The 19,757-nt window shown below is 49.0% G+C and overlaps 2 protein-coding genes across 2 annotated transcripts in view; one reads left to right on the top strand and one right to left on the bottom strand.

Annotated features, from left to right (window-relative positions):
• CUNH5orf49 (chromosome unknown C5orf49 homolog) overlaps positions 1–3,121 on the top strand; it is a 22,725-nt gene extending 19,604 nt beyond the window's left edge. Inside the window, exon 2 of the mRNA XM_023704713.1 lies at positions 2,263–3,121. Within this exon, the coding sequence (XP_023560481.1) occupies positions 2,263–2,442 (180 nt within the window). The 3' untranslated portion in view covers positions 2,443–3,121. The remainder of the gene's footprint in view (positions 1–2,262) is intronic.
• Positions 3,122–6,427: 3,306 nt separating this feature from the next.
• LOC101580939 (adenylate cyclase type 2) overlaps positions 6,428–19,757 on the bottom strand; it is a 200,226-nt gene continuing 186,896 nt past the window's right edge. The window contains exons 20-22 of the mRNA XM_023706620.1: positions 15,149–15,263; positions 10,151–10,275; positions 6,428–7,242 (exon numbers count right to left, since the gene is read on the bottom strand). Coding sequence (XP_023562388.1) covers positions 7,090–7,242; positions 10,151–10,275; positions 15,149–15,263 — 393 coding nt within the window. The 3' untranslated portion in view covers positions 6,428–7,089. The remainder of the gene's footprint in view (positions 7,243–10,150; positions 10,276–15,148; positions 15,264–19,757) is intronic.

Raw genomic sequence — 19,757 nt, 5'->3', positions numbered from 1 at the left:
TTGTCTTGTAGTCCATAGTCGACTGCACCCATTGGGTGTCCACCACAACTAGCCAGTCTCAGAGGTCAAGGATGCCAGGGACTGGCAGATGAAGAGGTTTGCAGGGGGTGGCTCCTCTTAGCCCGGGTAGGTCCATCTGCCATTTGGGGTACACCCTTCTGATGTCTGAATACACTGTTTTTACAAAGCTTGGTCTGGGGACAGCAGGGTTACTAAAAGTCATGTGCTGGATGTTAACTACAGTATAGAAACTTCTAGTAAGGCTTCTGTTTGGATCTTTCAATTTTTGCTTATGGCTGTTCTTTAAGAATGCCAGGAATAAGATGTGGCTCAGTCACAGGGCACTCAGCTCAGATGCATGAGTCCCTGGATTTGGTCCCCAGCACTGCAGAGAATGTCACAATGCCTACAGGCCTTTTCTATTTTTTGTATAAAATTAAGTCATGAAGGTCCTATGAAGTATTTGCACTCAGGCCACCGGCGTTGTGTTTTTTTCTATTAGTTTTGTTCACGTTAATGCATCCCTATGTAGTAAAGTGAAGTCAGAGTGTCTCGGGTGGGAACGATGAGGCCCGCATCACTTACCTTTTCATTGCCTCCCACATTGATGTGTGCATGGATAACGCATGTACTAGGGAGCAGGTGGGTGTCCCCACATACTGCTGAGCGTAAGGGGGCAAGCCACGAGCTTCTGTCCTCTGTAGCTGCCGGCATCTGCACCGGAGAGACAAAGACAAGACAGTGAGGCCTCCTCCAGGTAGCCTTAGGAAGTATGCAGAAGAAGAAACACACTTAAGGGGAAAGAGAAGTGAATGTGATGAGGGCCCTGAGAGGGGAGGGTGTGGGAAAGCTGCAATCTGTGTCATTTGGAGCCTCCAGTAGTGTAGAAGGCCCCAGCAGAGGCCAGTGGGCACGTGAGTAGAAGAGAAAGCTGGCGAGCACTGTCCCGTGTGCTGGGAGAGAGACGGAGGCAGGGGAGGCGGCTCCCATCACTGGGACGCAATCCCGGCACCCACAGCGGAAAGGAAGAAAGGTTTGTTTGGGCTCACATTTCTTCTTCAGTGTGAGGAGGCTTCAAGACTAAAAAGGCTCAAGTCAACACCTTCTGATATTGCCTGTCCTACGGAAAACCCACTACTGTTATGGACTACTGGACTATATTGGAATATTTTGCAGAATCCACGCACCTACAATATTTAAATGACAATAGAATCCCCTTCTCTGACAAAACTAAAGAAGGGGATACAAATGAAGGACCATTTTGTATCTGTGTATTCAAAATAGTTAAGACAGATATACAGCTACTTTCTCTTAATTCATTGAATAGAAAGATTTTTTCTAATAGTGTTTCTGGACAGGATATCATGTCTGCATCTTGTACTATGAATAACCACTACAAAGACAACAATATGCAATGTATTAATTATTGAAACTGTCCTACTAATTGGTTTTGAAACTGTCTCATTGTTAGTTTCTCAATAAAATTATTAAAAAAAAAAAAAAAAACCAAACGGCATGAGAAGGGCCTGGAGGAGAATTGCTCACCCTATGGCCTCCAGGAAGCAGAGAGAGAAGGGTGGAGTCCAGAGAAGACTGTTCCCTGTAGGTCACACCCCAGAGACTGTCTGCATCCAGGCCCCGACTCCAGTCAGGCTCCGCCCTCCATCCAGGCCCCGCCTCCACCTGGGCCCTGCCTCCACCTAGTCCCCGCCTCCAGTCAGGCCCCGCCTCCATCCAGGCCCCGCCTCCACCTGGGCCCTGCCTCCACCTAGTCCCCGCCTCCAGTCAGGCCCCGCCTCCATCCAGGCCCCGCCTCCACCTGGGCCCCGCCTCCACTCAGGCCCCTCCTCCACCTGGGCCCCGCCTCCATCCAGGCCCCGCCTCCACTCAGGCCCCGCCTCCACCCGGGCCCCGCCTCCATCCAGGCCCCGCCTCCACCCAGGCCCCGCCTCCACTCAGGCCCCATCTCCAAACAGTGCCTAGAGCCCTGACTCCTCCGGGGATGAATCTGTAATAAGTAGAGAGCCCTCATGATTGCCCCCGGAGTATTTTGGCGGATATTTTACATCTGAACTGCCCTGGAGGGAAGAAAGGCTGGCCAGAGCAGGGCTCGGAGAGAGCAGGCTGGACTGGACAGAGGAGCAGGTCAGTGTGCTGCTGCAGTTTGAGGCCGCCCGCAGACGGGCAGCGCGGCTTGGCCCACTGGTGGCTCCGCGGCGCGGGTGAGCCCCGGGTGCTGACTGCGGGCTTTGGTCTCCCCAGGAGCGGAAAAGGACTGTGGGGGTGCTGACGTCCTCCGTCTATGGCAAGCGCATCCAGCAGCGCACTGAGCCTCTGAACCGCGGCTACGGCCGTGTGAACCACGTGCAGGCGGACTTCTACCGGAAGAACGACATCCCCAGCATCAAGGAGCCGGGCTTTGGGCACATCGAGCCGGCCTGACGCAGGCCTCGCGGGCAGGCGAGGTGCGCCCAGCTGGTCACAGTCCCCAGGGCCTGGCGGTGGGGAATGAGCAGCTTTTTCTCAGCTTGTCTGGGTTCGAAGCCAGGCCAACCTTTAATACGTATTAGGAATGTGTAGAGAAGGTTTTACCGGGATTTAGGTCAGATTAAATGACGCTGGAGATGGGCTGATTGTGAGCACCCGAATAAAAGGAAAACCTGGTTCCCTTCTAGGCCGGCTGGCTTGGTCTCGGGGCTGCACTGTCTCCCTCTTTGCGGGACTCCGAGGGAGGGCCGCGGGAGGGGAGGGACAGTGATGGGGGACGCTGCTAACACACACAGCCACGCCTTCCCGGCTCTGCGGGAGGTGAAGTGAGCCCGCCTTTGCCGCAGGCAAGCTCCAGCTGGCCACCTCTGCTTTCCTAGAGATCTCACGCACAAATAACTGAGGAACAGCCCTGATGGGAATGGGTGGATCCTTGTCGCCTCTCAAGGGAGAAGTGGCTAGAGGCGTTGGCGGGGAGGCTGCATTTGGGGTTTCAACCGATTTGGGGAAGATTGTGGCCGCTGCCTTTTGTCCGTTATGGCCTAAGGCAAGTCATTTGAACTAGTCTAGCCTTCAAGTTCTCTCTCTCTCTCTCTTTTTTTTTCCCCGGAACCGGGGATTGAACTCAGGTCCTTGCGCTTGCCAGGGAAGCGCTTATTCTACTGAGCCATCTCCCCGGCCCCTAAAAATGGCAGAAGGAATTTTTTTTTTTATTTTTTGGCTAGCTCAGAATGCCTTCAGGGCGTATTTGGCTGGCTGCAGTTGTGGGGATCGAACCACAGCAACCTCGAGGCTGACTGCTTTGTTGAAGCAGCCACTTAAACAACTGAGCTAAGGGGCAGGCCCCAACCCCAAGTTCTCATTTTTAAAATGAACTTCCAGACCTACATGAGCTTTGCTGGAATCAGTGAGTTCCGAGTTCCGGGTGGAGCCAGGAGAGCTCCCCGCCCTGCCTCGCTGGACCTCGCCCAGCCCCTGCTCCGGGTGGAGCCCGGGGTCTGCCACACTGCGCCCGCGCTCTGCTCTGTCTCTGCGCTATTCTTTCCCCTCCCCATGGCCCTCTCCAGGGCTTTCCCCTTCTGGAAGCAGCTGTTTTGAACCTGAAAATGTTTGCTTTGGAGTTAATTTGAAGCTCACTGGAGAGCTAACACATCAGCTATGTTTCTTCCTTTGGAGGAAATCCCTCGTCTACCATAATTTAGTTTCCCACAGTTTAGCAATTAACAAGCAAGTGATCTAATTAATTTCCGAGCTGGTCCTTCAGCCTCTGGTTTTACTGTTTGGGGTCTGAGTCCGCTGCAGGATTCTCTAAGGATCCACAAGACTGAATTGCTGGCAGTTTCAAAGCTGATTCCTAAATATTTCTTTATTTATCGCAATGTTTTTTTCAGTGTACATGCCTTTTATTTATAAAAACATGAAAAGTTTATTTGAGTTGTTTTGGGGTATATTATTCCATATTTCCATTAATACAATAAAAATATATACAATCTAGATGATAAAACTTTGTATAAATTACTCTTTGTTCAGTACTGATTTCAACAAAAGGTATCTCTACGTAACTTCAATAAATTTCTATCAAACTAAACCATTTTTATTTTACTTTAAGTCAGACCCAACAGTCTTAACCTAATGCACGGGCAGAATTGGGCAAGATTTCAAAAGATATCACATTTATCAGGCAGTAAAAATTTAAATGTATTTCCACTGTATCCTGACATTCACGATTTAAAGCCAATAAGCGTATGCACACTAAGTCCTTCTTGTCAGCGAGAAAACTTTTTTTTTCTTAATTGAGAAAGGATTTCCCAGTCTGCTCTCAGACCCGTGAGCTCAAAGTGTGTCCTGCCTCAGCCTCCGATATAGCTGCAACTCCAGGCGGATACCAGCCTCCCTCGCTACAGAGAGGACGTTCTTATGTTAATGCAATGTGTTTTCATTTACCAATTTTCTGTCTACCCTTGTTCAGCTATTTCCCGATCAGCAAGTATACATAGAGCAGAAAAAACCAAAACGGTTGCCGCCTTCAGGAAAGCCCAGTGACCCAGTGAGGTGGACAAAGGCAGTAACAGAAGACTGACAACAGATGTAGCTGTCTAAACAGAAACAGCAAAGCTGGGAAGTTGTAAGGGAACTGGACTCAGGATAGAAGGCAAAAGGTGAAGGGCAATTGGGAGGGCGTCCCCTGGAGGCTGGTGGCAGAGGGACAGGTGGTCCAGGGCACAGCGAGCCCTGCAGTCTGCACTTGCTGCCCACAGCAATGCCTGCAGTTACCCAGAGGCCCAGGAACCCAGTCAGGCGGACTCCATTCATCCTGCAGTCCACTTTCCACCCAACCTTACCTTCAACACTGAGCCACCATCATGCTTTGAACATGGGTCTGGGCTTCTCTGTCTCTTCCCGGTCAAGTGCAGGCATCTCAAACTGGATGGAGCCTCAGAGCCACCCGGGGACTTGGTACCCAGAACACAGACAGGTGCCGGGCCAGAAAGCTGAGTCAGCATTCCCAGTGGGGACTGCGTCGCTGCCTGAGTGCCCGGCCCCAGGTGGTCTCTGGGCTCCTAGCAGGGGGCGCACCTGCCTCAGCCCAGGTGTGCACAAAGCCTTGCAAAGCACCCTCGGTTGTACTGGTGTACACCTGCGGGCATGGGCTCTAGAGTGTGCTAACGCTGGGGACTGTACTTAAGGAGAACTTGGTGGCCACCCAGCATGAGCTTTCTCCACCAGTGGTCAGGTGGCCTAAGGCAACCCGGGACATTTGATAAAGGGAGAAGAAGCCATTAGGTTCATCTGTTGCCGACCACTGCAACTCATAAATGACATCAGTTTGAAATCGCTGAAATCCTTCGGCCTTCCAGCCTAGACCTGAGGGATAGGGAAGAGAAATGCCCTTATGGTATTTGTCCTGCTTCCATCACCTTTTTGGGGATTAGGTGAATTAAAGCCAAATGCTGAGCTGTGATTACAGGATCAAAAAACTTCCTGACTGAGGCAGAAAATTGAAAAAGTCCTGCTGCCTTCACACTTGGGTGACAGAGGACAGCTGTGAGGCAATGTCCTGACACAACTCCCGAGAGTCTTTCGGGAGCAGGCTGGCACCAGCCAGGCTCTTTTGTAGTCATTAGCTCATTTCACCACCATCCAATCCCATGACCCATCAAGAGGGGAACACTCCAAGAGGAGGGAAGAGACATACTCCGGCCAAACAGCTAGCACGACATCCGGGTCAGTCTCTCCAGGTGATGCTCGGAGTCTTCTGGTCCCCACGCTTGCCTGCCCCGAGCATAACAATCAGCCCAGTGTGCTCCACCAGGCTGCTGCCTGCAGTTTTGCTTTTAACCAGTAGATCATGGATGGTGGTTCCCTTTTTCATCATTTGGTACAGTGTAATTTCTTTATGTTAAAAGGAAAAACATCAAACAACCTTAAAGTTGGAGTTGCAAGAAAAAAAAAAAAACCCTTTCGTTGCTTCTGTCTTGACAAAAGCATAAGCACTAGCTTGCTGTCTTCTCAGCCTGATGGGCAGCTTCTCAGGGTCAGCTCAAACTGCTCAACTGGTTCCAAAGTGTTCTTAGGGAGTCCTAGTACACTAGTTCTAATGAAGTATTGTGGACAGAATTGTTGTGGACAGAGAGCTCTAGAATCTTTCTACCATTAAAATATTTTTCCCATTTTATATCACGAGGTTCCCAAAATGCAAACAAAGCCATTAGAAACACCAAACATTCTTTCCTTCCTCGCAGAGAGCTGTGCCGTTAATTATCTGCGTCACCAGCTTTGTCCTAAACTGAGGAACTCAAGGGTCCCTCAACACTGGCTTCTGGAGGGCTCTGTCTGAAACAAGTATGCCAGAGGGAGAATGATGGAAAACAAACTTTAATTCTACAGCAAACCACAGCAGAAAGGAGAAAGGAAAATAAAAGATACAGGCACTAGAAACCAAAGTACATAAAAGTTTTAATGAATTAACCTTACAAAAGACAAATGGCATTAAAACCTCAGACGAGTTTGATACAAAACTGTCCTCGGTGGTCAGGACTAACTCTGGTGATGGATGGCAATGTGCTGTTGGCAGGAGACACAACAGAGCAAGGTGACACGCCCCGGGTCCCAGCTGGGAGCTGCCGGTGGCCACTGGTGATGACAGACAGGGTGGGTGGGCACAGACTCCATGTGGGCAACCAAATTAACTTATTCACAAATACTGTGTGTTTGGATATCGGACTAGCGGATGCATTTGGTGAGCTACCATATTTTCCAGAAAAGAACATGCACCAGAAGATAATGTACACCCCCCAGTTTTATTGCCTTAAGAATTTGTGTTTGCTTCACCTCTCCCCTTCGTCAGTTCTGTGGGTAGGCTCCTTCCAGGACACGCTCCGTTCTCCTTCCGCTCAGGAGTCAGCACAGTGCAAGTGGCCGAAGGATCTGGGCACAGGTCAGACACCAATCGGTATGCCACTGGGTCACAGGAACTAGTCTGCAAAGGCTCTGGAGGATGGGACAGAGCACACACATTGAAATGAAGGACAAAATGTGGAGTCAGAAAGTGCATGGGATCTTCCAAAGAGGACAGTGTTCTGGCCACGTGAGGGTGACTCTTCAGGACGCCATGTTGGTCTGGGAAAGGGACCGTGACATCTCCGTGTTTACAAAATACGTCTTCAGGTCTCCCTTTCCTTTCACGTTGATTATGCCTCGACACGTGCACGTGTACCCAAGTGTCTGGAGGATGAGGCTCGTCTCCTCAGTCACCTACAGGACATGCAGACACACAGAAAAGTGTTTAGCTTGGTGCCCAAGTCAATGCACCCCATGAGAGTCATCCCAGATGAAAGAGCCAATAAAGCTTTATGCTCCTTGATGCAGTGATTCACCTCCTGAGAAATTAATGGAAAGAGGAAGTAATCCAAAAAATGAAGAGCTCGGCCAGCCAGATAACTCAGTGGACTAAAGTGCCTGTTTAGGCAGAGCGCAGCGGCCGGGGTTCAATCCCCAGCATGCTGTACTGGCCAAGCCCACAGAGTGCACTGAGATGGCGATTGGGACTGGGCGTGGTGGCGCGTACCTGTAACCCCAGAGCTTGGGAGGCTGAAAACAGGAGAATCACTATGAGTCGGATCTACATAGTGAGACCCTGTACCAAATACATTAAAAAAATTTTTTTTAAGAAAAATAATGTATAACTCAGTACTGGAATTAAAAATAAAAACTGGAGAAAACCTAAATTTTCGAGTAACCTGCACCATTGCCATTGCAATGGGAATGAACTAGTATGGGACTATTTCATCCCCCCAAAAGAATAAGGCTGTGATTTCAGCCACAAGAAATTCTGTATGCACATCAAAGAGACCTGGAAAAAAGAAAATAAATTGGTTTTAGGGCGAACGCTCGGGGGAATGTGGTATTTGTGAGGAGCAGATTTTTATTGATCCAGCCATCAATTTTTTACTTCTCTTGCTTCTCACAACTGCTTTGAACATTCCTGGAAGGGGAGGCCTTAGAGCTAGAGCACCCAGCTATTAGGAGGAAACCTACCGGAGGCCACTCCTCACTGTCAGGCTCACCCCCTCGATTCTGATGGGCAGATCCCATGGTTGCCCCCACCCCAAATCAGAAGCAGGGGCACAGCCATGGCGGCGGCAGGCGGAATGCTAGAAGGCCACGTGTGCTCTTAGAGGTTCATGAGACAGCAGCTCATCTTCAACACTACCCAGTGGGGGACACATCCCAGGAGGGCAGCTCTTCAGTGAGCCCCTCTCTTGGATGATTTGGATCCTTATCTAAAGTGAGAAAACTGCTTGGAGATTTGGAAAGCGGACTAAGAGCCGCTATCATGGCCTGAATATTTGGCAGTGTGGCGGGGACTCATGTAGGCCCGCAGGTAGAAAGACATGTTTTCGGTCAGAGCCTCCACTCTCCTCACCAGAGAAGGCCTCAGCTGTCCAGGATTGTGGGGCGTCCTTCACATTGGCAGCTAGATGAGGCTGCTGAGGCACTGGACCGCTCCTCCTCCAGGGGCTCCACGGATGCTGGGCCCTGTTGCAGCCCCCATCAAAGGGAGTCTATGTCTCTCAGTCCCACAGCTAGAGGAGCTAGCATGCAAGGCTCACTGGGAGCGGGGGCTCCGGAGCAGAGCCAGATGTCTTTACCCGCTGGCAATGGGCCACTCGGGTGTGAAGGCCAAGGAGACTGACTCTGCTTCCACTGCTTTCCTTCTTTATCTGCCTTCTCTGTTGGACTTTCGCTTTCTTTGTAACAGCTGTTGACTGACTAATAATCTGAGGGGAAGAAGGCAAACACTTAGAAATAATGTTTTCTCATTCCATAAAAATCAGAGCTTTGGTTTAGAAAGGTCACCAGAACAAATCTTCTTGGGACAAATGAGGTGGACCAGCTTGAAAGACAAGTAAGAAAGTAGAGACAGAGTGAACATCCCACCTCTGATGCCCGGGAGCAGGGGGGCATTCTACGTAAGTAAGAAAGGGTGGTAGGGCCTCCTAATTTCCAGAGGCAAGGTTATCTGCAGTCCTTAGCCAGGCACAAGGACACCACAGTGGTCTGTGCTCGGGGTGTAGGACCCGTAGCTCCTGCAAACCTTTCCCAGGTGCTCAGGTTGAGAAGAACCAAGAGAGGAGGAAGTGACTCCTGAAGTTGAGGCTCTGGGTTGTCACACTGTTCCTGGGTCATTGCTAGATCAGAGGGCCTGCTAACACAGGTGCAATGGTCTTTATCTTACTAGACTGTTGTCACCTTGGAATCTTCCCATCAGAGTTTAAGACGTCATATCACAGTGATCTGAGTACACCTAATGTGTACAGCAGCATAATTCATAATAGCTACACCTTGCATGCAGCCTGCGTGTCCATGACAAATGAACAGATAAAGGACATGTGGTATTGACACACCATGAGGTATTACTGTGCCATTTAAAGGATAAACTGGAGTCCTTTGTAAAACTCGTTTACAAATTCTGCTCCTTGAGACCATAATGTTGAATGAAATAAATCAGATACACAACTTAAATATTGCATGGTTATTCATATGTGAGAAACCCGAGTTGTAAATAAAGAACAAAAGCAGAGACAGCTATTATGAGGTAAGGAGCTGGTCCTGTCTCAGATGAAAATGGGATGGAGAGATGGAGGGAGGGGAGGGGGATGAGAAAAACAATGAAGAAGGTGTGTTTTGTGCATGGACTGACACCACTCATGAGCATAAACATTAGGCACTGAAAACCTAAACCAGTGAAAATTAAAAAAATAAAAATAAAAATGAGGAAAAGGGGGAAATTATTACCTTTAGGCTAAAAAAAGTTATATAGAAAAGAAAAAAAAAAAACAGTTGATACAGAAATTGGGTGAGGGCCGAGGAGATAGCTCAGCAGCATAAGTGCCTGCCTGGCAAGCACAAGGTCCTGAGTTTAATTTCCAGTACCAGAAAAAAAAAAAAAAAAAAAAAAACAAAAACAGAAACCAGTATTTCTGCAATAAAAAGGTTCAAGTAAATGCCAAGATTTACTTTAAAATATTTGTATGAACACATGATCGTCACCACCATCACCTTCATTACTATGGTGACAGTAATGTTGGAGCCACTCTATTTCTTGATGGCATCAAGGGGACAGACTGTGTGAAGAGACGGAGAAGACTGAGTGAGTCACCTGTATTTTATCCAGGACTCCGGTGCTGTCCATCCTGCTGGCCACATTGACAGTGTTGCCCCAGATGTCGTACTGCGGCTTCTGGGCGCCGATGACCCCAGCTATCACGGGCCCGTGGTTCATCCCTGTGGCACATCAGAGATGGTTAGGGAGACTCAGATGGAAGCCACGGCCTCAGGCAGGGGAGTTCCCCACAGCGACCCTTGAGGCATTACTAGCAAGCACTAGCCCAAGCCGGGGAACTCGAAGGCTCAGCCACGCCATTCATTCCTCTAAGCTTAGCAGCCCTGAACTACGCCCTAGATCCAATTCATGTTTGTATATCCCATGTACCATCATCCCCAGTGTGACATGGCAAGAAATCTATGGGACTGTTTTTCAAGATCTTTATTATTTTTAATGTATTTGGTCGTTACAGGGTCTCACCGCACAGCTGGGACTCACGGTGATCCTCCTGCTTTCAGCCTCCCTAGCACTAGGATTACAGGCGTGTGCCACCACGCCCAGACTCTGGGGCTGGCTCAGCCCGCCCTGGGGGTGGGGCTGGCGCAGCATGTGGTTGGTGCTGGGGATCTAACTGCGGTCCTGGTGCTTTAGTCTTCTGAGCTATCTCACTGGCCCCTTCAGGAGTTTTAGACTTAATGCCAATTTTGAAATACGCACACTGGAAGTGGCCACAGAGAGGGGATGGACTGCACTTTGGTGGCCAACTTGCCACTGTTAGATTTTGGGGCTGACATCTGTGTGTCGCTCTAATGACAAGCACGATGACAACCGTCGCAGCCACATGCTCACACAGCTTGTCCGACTTCCACAAGCTGTTCCTAGTGCTTCCCATTGACTGAACTCTCGCTATCATGCAGACCCCTGGACTGGGCCTTGTGGTCACATGATGCTTCCCAGGAGGATTCCCAGAGGATGAGGGGTCACACAGCAGCAGGTGGCGGGGACAGGGGGACAGCAACCAGCCAGGGGGGCTCCGCGGCTCCTGCTCCTCGCAGTTGGGCCCCTGCCCGATTCTGCGCCTCTGTGCACGTGGCTTCTCCCCGCCAGCAGGTGGGAGGCTGCTGATACCTTTCCATGGTGGCGATTCCCTTTGCCCAGCCATGCTCTAGTGAGTTCCCCCAATTTCTACCACTGGTAGTGAGAATTCTACCCAGGGCCCCATTTAAAAACATTTTTGTGCACGATGAGATGACTATTATTGAATGCATATTTGAGGGAGTCTTTCACATGAGGAAATGACGGATCCATAATAGCATGCGGCTGGGAGAAGATGGTAGAAGACTGGGCTAGGGCAGTCCCTGAGGCCTTGCACTCGGAGGGGAGACGAGCACAGTCATGAACAGGCCGGCGGAGGTGTTCTTCCTGAGAGGTGGCACGATACCTCCTCGAGCTGGCTCTGGAAGGCCGGCCAGGTCCTGCTGCTTGGGCTCTGGCTGCCGGCCTTTCCCTCTCTGCATTCACTGGAGACCCAAGCCTCCTCACTGACTGTGACATGCTACAGAGCCTTAACTGAAAGGTCCTTGGAGAAGTTCCGGAAGTCAGCTCCTGCATACCCAGGAGGCCCTGCTGGGCCAAGGCAAATGTTTTTGGAATGTTGGGGTTTGTGGTTTTCTGTGTCAATTTCTAGGGTAATCAGGCCCCCTGGGCCACCGCAACAACAGAGGTGACACTGATTTTGGTGATCTCCCTCTCTTAAGAAAATGAAATTATAAAACCCTTGTTACTGAAAGTTGGCATTTAAGATTTGGGTGCACTTTGACACTCGGTGGGCTGGCTGTAAGGTGTCAGCTGTTATCATGAGCCAGAGCTTCAAAATTCAGATCAGGGTCTCTATCTGAAGGGGTGTGCTGGGATCCTTTCCAGCCCAGTTCAGGGGCTGGGATGACTGCCTGTCTACAGTGCAGACACACAGACCCACGGCCATTTTGGGAATGCTGCAGGAGGGCCACAGAAGCAGATCTGAGGTGGCTCCCCACTGTCCCTTGTTTTCTTCTGGACTCAGGCTGCCCCCATGCTGCGCTAGTCTGACAGCACTGATTAATGAGGGAGTTTCTGAGAGATTTAATTTCCGAGTACTGGCTTCCTCAGGCACAGACTTTAGGCAGTTTCCTCTCTACAACGGAAACTTACACTAAGACACAGTCTGAAAACTGTCCCATAATTTTACATGTAGAGAAGAGGGGAGAATTGCATTCCCTTTTGTTTTTCAGGCATACTCAGTGAAACTAACTACCACTTTGGACAGCCCAGCTGTGTCACAAGCTCAGATCACCCAGGACCAGGTAAGAGAGCATCTCTTACTCAGGGGCTGTGCTCCTGGCTGCTGCAGACCCCTCCTTGGGTAGCAGCTGCAGGGGCAGAGAGCTGAACCGATTACTGCTGGCAACAGGGCCATCCACTTATTGCAGGAGAGTGACTGCTCTGTGCTTCTGATTAACCAGGGGACTTTACAGCTTGGGGTGCAAAAAGGTGCAAAGAGCGAATGCAGCTCTTGTTCAGAGCTGACAGCATCCATCACTTTTGGATGACAAAGCTAGCTGCTGCTCTCCTACCTGGCAAGTGCCATTCGATGGCAGAGACACCATCTAGCAGGGAGGCCTCTCAGCAGAGGCAGAGGTATGGGGAGGGCAAGACTCAAGGCCAAGTGCAATGATGAGTTAGCCTTCTGGAGAAGTCGACAGGGCTGACACTTGGCCCAAGCGCACCCATGCTCTTAGCTGTTCAATAGCTGGTGTAAAGCTGGTACTTGGAAAACACTTGCTGAAGGGAGGCCATCCAATGGATGTAGATCAAGAAAATTACTTTGGATGTAGGCCATGGAGCCAGCAAAGAATTGTCCTATTCTCATCCTGTAGGGCAGGATGATTTTGGTTCATATATGTTTAGGACTGGAAAAGGTCATTGTGCCATGCGTGGAGTTTTTACTCCTCCCACCCCCGGTCTCACTACGCAGATTGGACTTGTAGTGATCCTCCTGCTTTCAGCCTCCCCCACTGCTGGAATTACAGGTATGCACCACCTGGATGGCCGCCTGCTCAGTGCACCCAGCGTGCCCCAGGGAGACAGCTGGCGCAGCAAGGGCGAGGCCAGTGCGGCATGTGGTACAGAGGACGGAACCGCAGTCCCTGCGCTTGCCTAAGCAGGCACTTAGTCTGCTGAGCTATCTTGCCAGCCTAGATATTTTACTTTTGGAAGAGAGTGCAGTAGTTTGGATACAGTCTCAATGTGATCCCCAGAGATCATGTGTTAAGTAGAAGCTTGGTCCTCTGCGTGGTGATGTTAACATAGTGGAACTCGTCAGAGGGGGGACTTAGTGGAAGGCCATTAGGTCGCAGGGCATGCTGCCCATGAGGAGAGTAATACTGGTTCTTTACTGAGTTCCCATGAAAGTAGGCTGCTCTCAAAGAGTGAGCATGATTTTCTCATTTCTCTGGGCTTCCTCCTGCCATATCATCTGCCACTCTCACACACAGTGCCACCGGGATACCCTCTGCCACCCTGGTGTAGTGAGAAGCCCTGGGGATGCAACCACTTGGGCTTACACTTGCAGTCTGCAAAACTGAGAGCTAAGCACACCCCTGGTACTGACTTTAGGTATCTTGTCACAGCAGCGGGAAGGACCAGCACAGAGGGAAGGGTGGAAGTTGGAGGATACCGCTTCCCAAGATGTCAGCACAACAGGGAGGCTCTTGGGTCAAGGGGATCTGTTTGCTGTGGTCAGCTGCCGACCTGCCCGGCCCGCCTTGCCTTTGACCTGATGAAGGTCCCGCATATAGAGAAGAGAAGCATGAAGAGAAACTACTAACGCTCCCGGCTCACGATGGCTGGCGGTGTGCAGAGAGCATTTGCTAAATGAGATGTCACATATTTCTTGGTTTTAAAATGCAGGCCACATATAGAAAATGGGTCTAACTATCTCACTTTCCCCAAAGAGCTGAAATCTGCAGTAAGAGAAAGTCGAAGATTACGCAGATGGAATTCGTCTCAAGAATTACTCCTCCATGTTCTTTCAGAAGCCAAATGTGTTACCAAGAAAACCATAAAATTGCAAAAGAAGCTCTTAAAAATCCCTGGATGTTTGCCGCTGTGCATCCATTACAGCTGTGTGCTAACTTGGTGGCTCAAAGCCCACAGTTTTTGAAATGAGAATCTGTGAAAGTAATCATGAAACAGGCCAAGAAATCAACTTAAATTTTGTTAAGGATGTATTAGAAATCGGGAAGTCATTTTTTAATGTGCTGAAAGTAATTCTTTTTTATGGTGAAGAAAGTTGTTTTGGGGGCCAGTGAGATAGCTCAGCAGTCTAAAGTGCCTGCTTAGGCAAACTTGCAACTTATGCAAACATGCACAGACTGCAGTTTGATCCCTGGCATCATATGCTGCGCCAGCCCTACCCCTACGGTGGACTGAGCCAGGCACAAAAAAAAAAAAAGAAGAAAAGAAAGAAAGGTTTTTTTTTTTTTCTCTGTCATTGCAGAACTCTAAAGATCTAAGGTTATTTCAGAACCTAGAACACATCTGCTTGTGTTCTTGTTTTTTGACTCTGTGAACATAAGACTGTACTTCAATAATTTTAATCTGCACTTTTTCATTACAGTATTACATCCTTGAAATCTGGGTGTATGTTATGATTGGCAGCAAGTTCTAATTGTATTGGTCTAAGTCTAGAAAATGACAGAGCAGCTCCGGTCCACAGCTTCCCGTAAGCAAGCTTCCTGCTACGCATACTCTGCATTGTGGGTGGCAGAATGGCTGTTAGCTGGACAGACTCCACTTGCCAAACCATGTTCCCTCAGCTTGCATCTACCCAAAGAGGGCATTTTCCTGATGCCACAGAAGTGCTTCAGAGACTGATGGCTTCCCTGAGCCAGTCCTACTGCCCTCAGATGGCGCTGGGACTTCTACTCCAGCATCATCGGGGTCAGGGAGGCACTGAGGACTTTACTCCTTCTCCTAGACCTGATGCAACCGGGGTCCCTCCACACCACATACCCACTCGCAGCTTGAAGTCATTGAAGGAGTGCTTGTTGATGGCGTCCAGCTTGGCCACCAGGGCGAAGGCGAACTCCACCATAGTGCCTATGTGCATGTACTGACGCTCTGGCTCCTGCAAGGAAGCAGACAGGTGCAGAGGCCATCAGAGCTGAGAGGAGCGGGAACATGCCAGCCCTGACCTGCCCTCCAGGGTGCAGGAACGCGGACACACTCGAGGATGCTCTGTAAGTCACATCTCACCTCCAGGAAGACCTTGTGGGAACCTACGGTTGTGGCCATGGGGACTTGAATCTCAGAAGATACTGGCTTGAGTGTTTGTCTCAGGCATCTCCACACACAGTGGCTTGGGCATGGGGCTGGTGCATCAGGTGGCACAGTGGGAACCAGAAGACACCAGTGGAAGCAGCCCCTTTTGCTCCACCCATGGTTGGCCCTTCTCTGCTGGCCATCCTGGGATCTGGCTTCTAGGAGCTGCCTTCCCCTCCTTCCTTGCTGGATCTCACACATCCAGCCGAGAGACCAGGAGGGGCTCTGTGGAAGACCAGAGGGAGGACAGGCTCTGCACCCCTGGTGCACTGTGCTATTTGACAGCAGTTGGCTTCCACCTTGTAGGACAAGGGCCACCCTTCCTTGGTGTAGCACTGTGTTCTCCTCTGCAGATCCCCTGGCTCTATAAATATCCTGCCCCCCCTTTTTTCCTTTTTATTCCTGGAGGAGGAGAGTGCAGTGGGCTGTGTCATCCCCAAGGTTTTATGTTGAAGTCTTAACCTTGATACCTCAGAATACGACTACCACCTGTTTGAAAGTAGATCTTTAAAGAGGTAATTAAATCAGGTCATTAGCATGAGCCCTCATCCAAAAGGACTGCTGTGCTTATAGGAGAGGATGCCAGGCCAGAGGTGAGTACAAAGGGAAGACTGGGGGAAGACTGAGGAGGGCGGTACATGCTCCAAACCATGCAGAGCAGACTCAGGAGAAACCAGTGCTGCCCACACCTCGACCTTGGGCTTGCGGCCTCCAGACTGGCGAGGAGCAAACTCTGCTCTTCAGGCCACCAGTCTGTGACATTTTGTTAGGTTACCCTTGCAAGCCAAGATAACTGGTAACACTTTCCCTGAGCATTTGCTCAGTCCATGGAAGAAAGAATTACAGAGCTGAAGGAGAGAAGTCCAAAGGTTCCGCTGGGGATAAGTGAGAATTTCTATGAACATTTGTTATTAATTTATTCTTATTCCTGTTACTAATTTATAGCTACCACTAACCTGTAACGTCCCTTATATTTATTCTTCATAGTTATCTTTTAAAGAATATAAACTAATTTTATAAAGCATTAGAAATGATGCAAAATTTCATTCAACAAAGTAATTGGGATTCAACAATGGTTGCTGTATTACACGATGCAATCTTCAAATTAGCGGTTTAGGTTACCAGATATACACCTGTACAGTTGGTTAAAAACAGAACAAAACAACAACAAAAACAAAGTTATAAGATATTGAAAAGAAAAGAAATAGGTAAGAATAAAAAAGGAGCATTAAACGCTCCTTTCGATAGATCAACAGAATCTGGCAGCACAATTATCCAAACCATCCCGCATATATGCATAAATTTACCTTTTCCCTTCTTCCTTTTGCGCTTTTCCTCATCCTAGTTTTTTTGTCCCATTGAACAAATTCTTTCCCTTTCACAGTTCCTATGGTGCCTTTCAGATTTTATTTACTCTTTCAGGTTCTCACGCTCGCGAGACAACACGATGTTTGCACGTGCAGGGCTGATTTATTTCACTTACTAATACACTCTCTAGTTCCATCCATTTACCTATAAAGGCCTGAAGTTTATCTGTTTTATAGCAGAGTAATATTCTATTGTGTAAGAATACTACGTCTTTTTTTATCCAGCTGATGGACAGTTGAGTTGTTTCCAAGATATAGCTGTAATAAGTGGTGCTGCTATAAACATGGGTGCATATAGCTCAATCTGCAAATGTATCTTTTCTTAGTTTATGTTTTTGTCTGATTTTTATTTTTATTTTATTTTATTTATTTTAATGTATCTTAGTACAGTGTCTCACTACACGGATTGGACTCGTGGTGATCCTCCTGTTTTTAGCCTCCCAAGCACTAGGACTACAGGGGTGCAGCACCACACCCAGTCTCAATCACCATCTCTGTGCCCTGGGGCCGGGGCAGCACTGCTTGCAGTAGTTGAGTGCCGGCCCCTGTGTCTGCCTAAGCAGTTGCTTTAATCCTCTGAGCTGTCTGGCTGGCCCTTTGTCTGATTTTTAAAAACTGTTCATCATGTATGTTGTTCATAAAAGATATTAACTACCGTGTCTCAAGGTTTCCACTCTCCCAGTACTGGCCAGTTAGGCACACCACCATGGTTTGGAGAGCAACCTCTGTTTCAGGTCCGATGGGTGGATTGGCCTTCAGGTTGAACTGAAACCCACAAGCAATCTACTGGGTGCCTGTTGTCGAGGTAAAGACATCGTTTTCAAACTAAAGTCAAAGTTCCAGAAGTGTACCTCATGTACCATGCTGTGAGCTTCCCTAGGGAAGAGACGATGCTCTGTTAATTTGTGTCTCCACAGTAGAGCAACCATTCCAGCACAAAAGAACTGCTTGGAGAATGTCTGCAGAGGGACTCAACTCGGACGGTGGGTAAATCAGGGGGAAGTGGGGGGGAAGGAGCCGCAGAACGGTCAGACTGAGGCTCGGGGAGGTGGAAGCCCACGGGTGCCTGCTGGGGAACTTCTGCCCAGGAAGGACCATGGATGCCCTCTAAAGTGGGTGAGGCTCCCCAGGAAGGAAAGGGGATCAGCCTTGGAGGGGAGGGCTGGAGACGCCTCCTTGGCTAGGACAAGGAGGTGGAGTGGGCCAGTGTGGGACCATGGAAACATCGGAAAGTGATAAGAAACTGAGGAGCAGCTGTTGTGTATCTCAGGAAATAACTTCCAGGACCGGCATTATATTCTGTGGATCCCACAGGAGGCCTAAGCAGAGACTGAGGAAGGTCTCAGAGACAGAGAAAAGGCACCCTGGGGCTTTGGGAGTGAAGAACTTCATGGGTGGTGAAGATAAAACCAACTTGAAGAGGGGAGAGAACAAAGAGACTGTGGACATGAACTGCTTTTTAAGGTGGTGGAGGAAATCCTAATGGTAAGAGGACAGAGATACAAGCTATTCCACTCCTCTGCACAGTAATTAATTGATGAGCAGAACTCAGGGGCAGCATGCTAAGCTGAGATCCTCAGCCTGGGTGCTGTAATATTTGGAGCGATAACTCTATTCAGGGGCCCATCTGGAGCCTGCCAGGGTGCTCAGTGCCATTGACCACCTCCACCTACTGGATGTGAGTGATGTGCCCATCTGTAACTGTGACAATCCAACCGCCCCCAACATTGACAAATGTCACCTAGTTGAAAAAACCACTGCACTAAATAGTATAAATGTGACAGGACAAGAGTAGTTCAGTTTCTCCTTAAGAGAGAAGGGTCCCCCCACCCTTGGGTGAATTCTGTCATTCAAGAAAAAGGCAAATTCTTGCCATAAGATATTCACCATAGAATCATGAGAGGAAAATGAAAGGATTATGAGATTGAAATTAAGAAGCTGATGCTTGGCTCCCTTGGGTGCAATGGTTTTCTGTCACAGCTCAGTGACGTGCTTCGCCTCACAGCTCGCAGGGAACATAGGATTTGAGGCTTATGCCATCATCTGGAAAACATCTCTTCAATAGGAAGCACAGGCTTGTCTATCAACCGGCAGAATCTTGTGTGGCAAAATTACAAGGGTCCAGTCAGGAAGATGTATTTGCCCTGGAGGAAATGGTTGGTTTGTTGCCAGCCAAGCTCCCTGATAAAATACCGCCCTGTCTGCTTTCTTGCAGTAGGTTTACACTGAGGTTTTCAAATGACCTCAGCAATAAGAGATCGGGTTCCAAGAGTGAGGTTTAAATCAAATGTCAATAATTCACACCGGTTTCGTAAACCCCAGAATGAAATTATGTTTGCTCTCTGGAAGAACTTAATTCATTTTGAAAGGTCCTCACAACTGAGCTCTTGATAAATATTTGACGGCAGCATGAAGCAGCTATTTTTCCCATGTCCCAAATTATTTCCGCCAGATGTCTCCAGATATTTAACTGTCTTCTGGCTACACAGCAAGACAACTCATTCAGTTCCCTGGAATGAAGCTTGTAAACTGCTATTTCAGAAGTTTCACCCACAAGGAACACTGCTTACAATACATGCATGTTTACTGGGATTATTTAAAAATACCAGTGACTGACAGCACCTGCTACCTGCCTGGTCCTGGGAAGTTTCTGGTTCCCTACTTGCTTTTTCATGGACTTGGGGATCTCAGCTAAGGGGCACTGTGTTGCCCTGCTTGGGCCTCACAGGACACCTGTTTCCTCACCTGGGTTCTCTGAGGGGACAGCCAGAGTCTCAGGTAGGCAGAAGCGACACATACTGTGGAGCTCCCCTCACCTGGGACAGGCAGCGCAGGGAGTATTTTTTGGGTCAGGCAAAACCAGGCTCAGCTCCAGGTTTCCCAGCTTTATGGTATGACTTTGCCCGAGCCACTTAATTTCTCTAGGCTTTGCT

The sequence above is a fragment of the Octodon degus genome, unplaced genomic scaffold (assembly GCF_000260255.1).
Source record: "Octodon degus isolate 3935 unplaced genomic scaffold, OctDeg1.0 scaffold00008, whole genome shotgun sequence".
In the NCBI taxonomy this organism is placed as follows: Eukaryota; Metazoa; Chordata; class Mammalia; order Rodentia; family Octodontidae; genus Octodon; species Octodon degus.
Note: the sequence above shows the minus strand (reverse complement) of the source record. Positions and strands in the feature narration are given on the sequence as shown.